General features: G+C 50.9%; 1 protein-coding gene across 5 annotated transcripts in view; it reads left to right on the top strand.

Annotated features, from left to right (window-relative positions):
- Positions 1–8,928, top strand: part of lgi3 (leucine-rich repeat LGI family, member 3) — a 77,105-nt gene extending 68,177 nt beyond the window's left edge. For 4 of the 5 annotated variants that reach the window (XM_087984438.1, XM_087984439.1, XM_087984437.1 and 1 more), the window contains exons 6-8: positions 1,885–2,054; positions 2,900–3,064; positions 5,534–8,928. In XM_087984438.1, coding sequence (XP_087840564.1) covers positions 1,885–2,054; positions 2,900–3,064; positions 5,534–6,351 — 1,153 coding nt within the window. In that variant the 3' untranslated portion in view covers positions 6,352–8,928. The remainder of the gene's footprint in view (positions 1–1,884; positions 2,055–2,899; positions 3,065–5,533) is intronic. The other variant, XR_015754918.1, reaches the window with a different exon arrangement.

Raw genomic sequence — 8,928 nt, 5'->3', positions numbered from 1 at the left:
CACACATAGAGCAAGGTTCAGGTACACACACAGAGCAAGGTTCAGGTATACACACACACACACAGAGCAAGGTTCAGGTATACACACACACAGAGCAAGGTTCAGGTATACACACACACACAGAGCAAGGTTCAGGTACACACACACACACACAGAGCAAGGTTCAGGTATACACACACACACAGAGCAAGGTTCAGGTACACACACACACACACAGAGCAAGGTTCAGGTACACACACACACTCACACACACAGCAAGGTTCAGGTATACACACACACAGAGCAAGGTTCAGGTATACACACACGCACACACAAAGAGCAAGGTTCAGGTACACACACACACACAGAGCAAGGTTCAGGTATACACACACACACAGAGCAAGGTTCAGGTACACACACACACACACAGAGCAAGGTTCAGGTACACATACACACACAGAGCAAGGTTCAGGTATATACACACAGAGCTGGAAATGTGTTGCTGGAAAAGCGCAGCAGGTCAGGCAGAATCCAGGGAACAGGAGAATCGACGTTTCGGGCATAAGCCCTTCTTCAGGAAGGGCTTATGCCCGAAACGTCGATTCTCCTGTTCCCTGGATGCTGCCTGACCTGCTGCGCTTTTCCAGCAACACAGTTCCAGCTCTTATCTCCAGCATCTGCAGACCTCACTTTCTCCTCAAAGATAGATACACACAGAGCAAGGTTCAGGTACACACACAGAGCAAGGTTCAGGTACACACACACAGTGCAAGGTTCAGGTACACACACAGAGCAAGGTTCAGGTACATATACACACAGAGCAAGGTTCAGGTACACACACAGAGCAAGGTTCAGGTACATATACACACACAGCAAGGTTCAGGTACACACACACACACAGAGCAAGGTTCAGGTACATATACACACACACAGAGCAAGGTTCAGGTACACACACACAGAGCAAGGTTCAGGTACATATACACACACACAGAGCAAGGTTCAGGTACACACACACAGAGCAAGGTTCAGGTACATATACACACACACAGAGCAAGGTTCAGGTACACACACAGAGCAAGGTTCAGGTACACACACACAGTGCAAGGTTCAGGTACACACACAGAGCAATGTTCAGGTACATATACACACGCACAGAGCAAGGTTCAGGTACATATACACACGCACAGAGCAATGTTCAGGTACATATACACACGCACAGAGCAAGGTTCAGGTACATATACACACGCACAGAGCAATGTTCAGGTACATATACACACGCACAGAGCAATGTTCAGGTACATATACACACGCACAGAGCAAGGTTCAGGTACATATACACACAGACAGAGCAAGGTTCAGGTACACACAGACACACACACACACACACAGCAACATTCAGGTTCACACGCACACACGTGCAAACACACGTGAATGCGTAAACACAGACACACACACAAGGTTCAGATGCACACACACACCCATGCAAACACACAAACACACATGTGTGTGTGCGAACAAACACAGGCACACACACAGAAACACACAAACACACACACATACATACATTTACACAGACACACATACATACATTCACTCAGGCGAACACACATGCGTGCACTCAAACACACACACTCTTACGAGCACACACACACGTGTGCACAAACACACACACACACACACTCAGACACACACACACACACACACACAACCCCAGGTCTGATCTCTCCCCAGTCCAATTGCAGCGAGATGTCCCTGCTCCTGTACTCCAGCCCTCTCACCTTGAAGGTCATTGTACCACCTGACATCTTCATTGCCTGTCGCGTCAGCATGTTTCCCCGTCACTTCACTCGGACTGAAGGGAACTTGGTGCACAGTGTGACATGTGTGCTTCTTGCTCCTTTGCAGGGATCTCCGTGGGAATGCTTTCCATTGTGATTGTAAGGTGAAATGGCTGATGGAATGGCTGCAGCTGACCAACACGTCAGTCCCTCCAGTGTACTGTTCAAGCCCGATGAAATACCAGAATGTCAGGGTGACCCACCTGCCAGTGAAGGACTTTGACTGCATCAGGACAGGTCGGAACTGAACACACTGCCCACGCACACTCGCAGACTCGGTGATCATATCCTGCTCGCTCACTCTCCCCTGGCCTTACAGCCGTCAACAATTCCACACTCTGTCTTTGAAAGATTAAACCATTCAGCAACGTGGCTGCCATTTTGATGAATTCAATCTGGGAACGCAGACACAGGCACAATTCACAGCCAGCATCGACTGGAGACTGCTTTCAAAATCACCTCAAACATTTGGTGGGGACAGGATAGAGGGAGTTTTACTCTGTATCTAACCCCGTGCTGTCCCTGTCCTGGGAGTGTTTGATGGGGGACAGGATAGAGAGAGCTTTACTCTGTATCTAACCCCGTGCTGTCCCTGTCCTGGGAGTGTTTGATGGGGGACAGTGTAGAGAGAGCTTTACTCTGTATCTAACCCTGTGCTGTCCCTGTCCTGGGAGTGTTTGATGGGGGGACAGTGTAGAGAGAGCTTTACTCTGTATCTAACCCCGTGCTGTCCCTGTCCTGGGAGTGTTTGATGGGGGACAGTGTAGAGAGAGCTTTACTCTGTATCTAACCCCGTGCTGTCCCTGTCCTGGGTGTGTTTGATGGGGGACAGTGTAGAGAGAGCTTTACTCTGTATCTAACCCCGTGCTGTCCCGGTCCTGGGAGTGTTTGATGGGGGAAACAGTGTCGAGAGAGCTTTATAGTTGAGTTTCAGAGACCTCCTGCTGCTGAAGAAGAGTTATTTCTGAGTCTGAAGCTCTGCACATACTCTCGCTACATAACAGTGACCTCTCAGATTGTAACGCTCTGATCGAATATTGCAAACAACAATCGTCTGCTATTTTTTTAATTTTTCTTTCCAGAATTCAGCGTTTACCAAACCTTGCCTTTCCAGGCCGTGTCCGTCGAGTCCTTCGTTTACGCCGACGACCTCTTTGTAACCTTTGCCCAGGCCAACAGTGGGAACTGCAGTTTCTTCGTGTGGGATCACGTCGAGATGATCTTCCGGACATCGGCGAATATCTCTGGTAAGCCTGAGGAATCTTCACTCAGTTGTCTGAAGGTGGACTGTTATTGACGGCCCAACTCGTCTAATATCTCCAGGCTGATGGGATGTCAGTTACCAGAAGGTGGACTATCACGGGCTGAACTTGCTGCATGCAAGGGCTGTTCCTAATATCCCGAACATTCCTCAGACTTTCACTCCAATATGATTCATCTTAGACACTCAATCCTCATCGAACTGATGGCAGTAACTGTGTGTTTTTCTCTCTCTCTCTCTCTCTCTTTTTCTAATGAGGCTGCCAGACCTGGTGAGTTTGTGCAGCCAAACATTTCCAGGACAGGGACAGCACGGGGTTAGATATAGAGTAAAGCTCTCTCTACACTGTCCCCCATCAAACACTCCCAGGACAGGGACAGCACGGGGTTAGATACAGAGTAAAGTTCTCTCTCCACTGTCCCCCATCAAACACTCCCAGGACAGGGACAGCACTGGGTTAGATACAGAGTAAAGCTCCCTGTACACTGTCCCCCATCAAACACTCCCAGGACAGGGACAGCATGAGGTTAGATACAGAGTAAAGCTCTCTCTACACTGTCCCCCATCAAACACTCCCAGGACAGGGACAGCACGAGGTTAGATACAGAGTAAAGCTCCCTCTACACTGATCCCCATCAAACACTCCCAGGACAGGGACAGCACGGGGTTAGATACAGAGTAAAGCTCTCTCTACACTGTCCCCATCAAACACTCCCAGGACAGGGACAGCACGGGGTTAGATACAGAGTAAAGCTCTCTCTACACTGTCCCCCATCAAACACTCCCAGGACAGGGACAGCACGAGGTTAGATACAGAGTAAAGCTCCCTCTACATTGATCCCCATCAAACACTCCCAGGACAGGGACAGCACGGGGTTAGATACAGAGTAAAGCTCCCTCTACACTGATCCCCATCAAACACTCCCAGGACAGGGACAGCACGGGGTTAGATACAGAGTAAAGCTCTCGCTACACTGTCCCCATCAAACACTCCCAGGACAGGGACAGCACGGGGTTAGATACAGAGTAAAGCTCTCTCTACACTGTCCCCATCAAACACTCCCAGGACAGGGGTTCAGATCTCTCGCATCTGCACTGTTTTGCTTTTCTGAAGATGGGCAAGATTGGATTTGATATACTATTGTCACGTACTGAGGTACAGTGAAAGGTTTTGTTTCTGCGTGCAGTACAGGGTAGACGATCCTTTACAAAGTGCATTAGGGGAACAGTACAGAGCGAGGAAGACAATGTTACTGCTGCAGAGAAGGTGCAGAGGGAGGGAGGTCAATATTAAAGTTAAAATTTCAGAGCTCCTTTCGTAGGTCTAACAACACCAGGGAAGGAGTTGTCCTTGAACCTGTTGGTGTGTGAGTGCAAACTTTTATATCTTCTGCCCAATGGGGTGGGAAGGGTCTTTGATTATGTTTAGATTAGGTTCCCCTACAGTGTTGAAACAGACCCTTCGGCCCAACCAGTCCACACCGACCCTCCGAAGAGTAACCCACCCAGACCCATTTCCCTCTGACTCATGCACCGAGCACAACGGGCAATTTAGCACAGCCAATTCACCTGAACTGCACATCTTTGGACTGTGGGAGGTACCGGAGGAAACGCACGCAGACACGGGGAGAACGTGCAAACTCCACACAGACAGGCGCCCGAGGCTGGAATTGAACCTGGGACCTTGGTGCTGTGAGGCAGCAGTGCTAACCACTGAGCCACCGTGCCGTCCCACGTTGGCTGCTTTCCCGAGGCAGTGGGAAGTATAGGTGGAGCCAATGGATGGAAGGCTGGTTTGCGCGATGGGCTGGGCTGTGTTCACCATTCTCCGTGGTTTGTTGAAGAGCAGTTGCCATCGCGCATTGCGCTGCACCCAGATCGATGCTTCCTTAACCGCATCCATCAGAATTGGTCAGAGCCCTTGGAGACATTTCATTCGCGTTCTGAGGAAGGAGAGACGCTCATTTAATGTTTGCACGGGGCAGCACCCCTTAAGAGAGTGTGCACAGATGAGGAATTAACTGAGGATAAAAAGATGCCTTTTCTTAACCGTAATTTCTCTATATTTCAGAGGCTGGTACAATTGCAACATTTAAGAGGCATTTGGGTGGGTATATGAATAGGAAGGGTTTGGAGGGATATGGGCCGGGTGCTGGCAGGTGGGACTAGATTGGGTTGGGATATCTGGACGAGTTGGGCCGAAGGGTCTGTTTCCGCGCTGTCCGTCTCTCTGACTCTATGACTCTGTATAATATTCTTGCTGTACTGCAGACAAATGTTTTCACACTCTGCAAGCCAATGTTAATTTCGTTTCAGAACCATCTCCTGCCATTTCATCTTGCCACACGGCTGTGCGAGCGGGATCACATGGCATTGCATCACTTCCTGTGCCGTGTTCGGGTCTGGCTCACAGCCCAGGCACAACCCCGGCTAATCGGCGTTTTGTTCCCCACAGCTCACGCTGCGGTCTACTGCAAGCCGCTGGTGATCGACGGGCAGCTGTACATTGTCCTGGCGCAGTTGTTCCGAGGCTCCCACATCTACCGGTGGGACGGCTACGGGGGGACATTCGTCAGGATCCAGGACATCGACGCCGCCAGGATCCAGAAACCCAACGACATTGAGACCTTCACCATCGACGGCGAATGGTACTTTGTGATTGCAGACAGTTCGAAGGCTGGCTCCACCACCGTTTACAAGTGGAACAAGGTGGGATTCTATTCCCACCATTCCCTCCACCCCTGGCACCGGGACACAGACGCTGAGTACATCGAGACGGACAACAAACCCAAGCTGATCCTCGCCAGCAGCACTCAGACCCCGGTCATCTACCAGTGGAGCAAGTCGCAACGGCAGTTCACCTACCTGACCGAAATCCCCGACATGTTGGACGTGCACGCTGTGAAGCACTTCCAGTTCGGCAAGGCCCTGTACCTCTGCTTGGTCCGTTTCATCGGCGACTCCAAGCTGGTGAAGTGGGAGGGCCAGCGCTTCACCGAGATCCAGGCCCTGCCCTCCAGGGGCTCCATGGTCGCTCAGCCCTTCCGCGTGGCACACTGGCAGTACCTGGTGCTGGGGAGCGATTTCTCCTTCTCCCACGTCTACCTCTGGGACGCCGGGAAGCTGAGCTTCAGCCGCTTCCAGGACTGGAGCGTACGCACGCCCCGGGCGTTTCAGGCGGTGCCCATCCACAGCGTGCACCTGGTGCTGGCTTCCAGCTTCAAAGGGAGCACCATCGTCTACAGACACCTGGTGATCGACACCAGCGCTTAGCGGCGCCAACCCAAGAGAGCGGGCATCGCCACCCCGTCCACCTTTCCCGGGGAAGAGGCCCCTGACGGTTTCCCACACTAATCTGAGCCGCCACGGCTGTCGGTTTTTCCTAACTCAGTCTGAGAGTTCGCAAGGTTCACCAAGTTTGTAATCTCCTCAGAACGATCAGAATTTATCAAATAGAATCATAGACTCCAGGCAGCGCAGAAAGAGTCCAACCCCTTGTGCCTTCTAAATGCTCGCACGCCTCACCTCCAGTGCTGAATTTATCGAGACGGTTCGAGGTTTGTGTGAAGATTTGTGGCTCGGGTGCCGTTTGTGGGCTTATTTGCCGAGCTCGCAAGTTGATTTGCAGATGTTTTGTCCCCTGTCTGGGTGACATCTTTGGAGCCTCCTGTTTATTGTGTCTTTGATTAGATTCCCCTACAGGCCCTTCGGCCCAACAAGTCCACGCCGACCCGCCAAAGAGTAACCCACCCAGACCCATTTCCCTCCGACTCACGCACCCAACACGATGGGCAATTTAGCACGGCCAATTCACCCTGACCCGCCCATCTTAGGAGGAAACCAGAGCACCAAGAGGAAACCCATGGGGAGAATGTGCAAACTCCACACAGACAGTCACCCCCGAGGCTGGAATCGAACCCAGGTCCTTGGTGCTGTGAGACAGCAGTGCTAACCACTGAGCTACCGTCCATTGTGCTGCTTCTGGGTGTAGTGGCCGGTATATTAGGTCCAGGTCTATATGTTTATTGGTGAAGTCTGTGGACGAGGGCCGTGTTTCTAGAAATTGACCTGGGCCCAGTAGACCGACCACTACAAGCCGGACGCAGCAGGAACAGAACCGAATAAATTCCTGAAGACACAGTATAGCAGCGCTTCACAAGAGGTGTCAAAGCACTCAAGATCTCACCTGGACAGGGGACGAAATGTCTCAAAACCAGCTCAGCGAACATTCCCACGACCACTGCAGCGCTTGTTAGCTTTTCATCACTGCTTGCCCTGGACAGAATTGGATCGCACCCTCGAGGGACTGACCCGGTCCCTGTCCACCCCTTGTCTGCCCTCGCAGCTCAACCGGAGACAGAATTGTGCGGTGGGATTGCTCGTGGGGGACTGGGAATGTCTCGGAGTGTCTCTCCCTCCCTCCGTCAAGCGGAGGTGAACCCATCTGTCGTCTCATTTGACGCGCCCTTCCCAAAGGGATTTCGCCTCGTCGTGCAGTCCTTTCGAGTGTCCCCAGGACGGTGAACGGCGCTACGCAAATGCAGAGCTTTGTTCTTGTCTCTTTCCACAGGGTTGTCGCTGTTTCATTTCAATGCTTCCTCTCCCTGTGCGTTTTAAATCCTTGACAAATGTCACTTGCTTTCAGAGTTTGCTTTCATGCTGTCTTCATTCAGTCTGAGTGACGTGGCCTGTTAACTGATGCTCCGGACCTGTTTCCAGCTGGGTTTTCCAACTTCTGTGGCGTTTGGCTTCCGTCGCCAGTAGCCGACTCATCCAAGTATTTCAGAAATCCTTCTCAGTGACTCGGAACGCGTCCTGAATGAGGTTAGACCAAATGAGAGATGTATTGAAAAGAAAAAGCAGGTTCTCTGTTTGAGAAGGGAAACCAGAAATAACTGGAGAAACTCGGCAGGTCTGGCAGCATCTGCGGAGAGGGAACTGGAGCTCACGTTTCAAGGGGTTCAGGTACAGAACTCTTTGAAGTTTGCAACCACCACACTGGTTAAAAAGGCATTTAGAATGCTTGCCTGCACTGGTCCGTCCTTTGAGTACGGGAGTCAGGACGTTATGTTGTAGTTGTACGGGATGTTGGTGAGGCCTTTTCTGATGCACTGTGTCCAGTTCTGTTATAGGTAGGATATTATTGAGGGAGGGAGGCTTCAGAAGAGATTTACCAGGATGTTGCTGGGTATGGAAGATTTGAGTGCGAAAGAAAGGCTGGATAGGAGAGCATAGGAGGTTGAGAGGTTTATAAAATCAAGAGGGATACAGACAGGTTTAACGGGAGGTGTCTTCACCCACTTCCAGACTGTGGGGGGCACATTTTTAAGCAGAGGCATTTTAAAAAGACATATGCGGCAAATTGTTTATCGAGTGGGTGGTGTGTGGATGGAGTGAAGGTCCTGAGGGAGTGTTGGATGTGGGTACAGTCGAAAAGCTGAGGACGTGAAACAGGAAAGGTTTCGAGGGAGATGGGCCAGGAACAGGCAGGCGAGCCTAGTTTAGTTTGGGATTCTGCTCAGCACGGACTGGTTGGGCCGAAGGGCCTATTTCCGTGCTGTATGACTCACTGACCGTTCTTCACAACTGAAGGATCAGGCCAGACTCAAAATATTAACTGTATTTCTTTCTCCACGGAAGCAGCCTGTTTTTCCTTCAGACCTTCAGAACTTTGCTTTCATTTCTGTGTTTCGGAGGTGAATTTCAAACTGCAGGCTCTGAGTGCACTGAACAGATACGGACATGTTCAGTGCTGCGTATTTCAGAGGGAAGCGGTGTAATATTTCATACTTGTGGTATTCTTGGAATAAACTGAAGAAAAAAAACTGTTCCATGTGTGTTGACTCAATG

This window comes from Chiloscyllium plagiosum, unplaced genomic scaffold, assembly GCF_037043375.1.
Source record: "Chiloscyllium plagiosum isolate Xiang-an unplaced genomic scaffold, Cpla_swu_hap1 HiC_scaffold_48, whole genome shotgun sequence".
In the NCBI taxonomy this organism is placed as follows: domain Eukaryota; kingdom Metazoa; phylum Chordata; class Chondrichthyes; order Orectolobiformes; family Hemiscylliidae; genus Chiloscyllium; species Chiloscyllium plagiosum.
The sequence above is the reverse complement of the archived record's forward strand: the minus strand, read 5'-3'. Positions and strand labels throughout refer to the sequence as shown.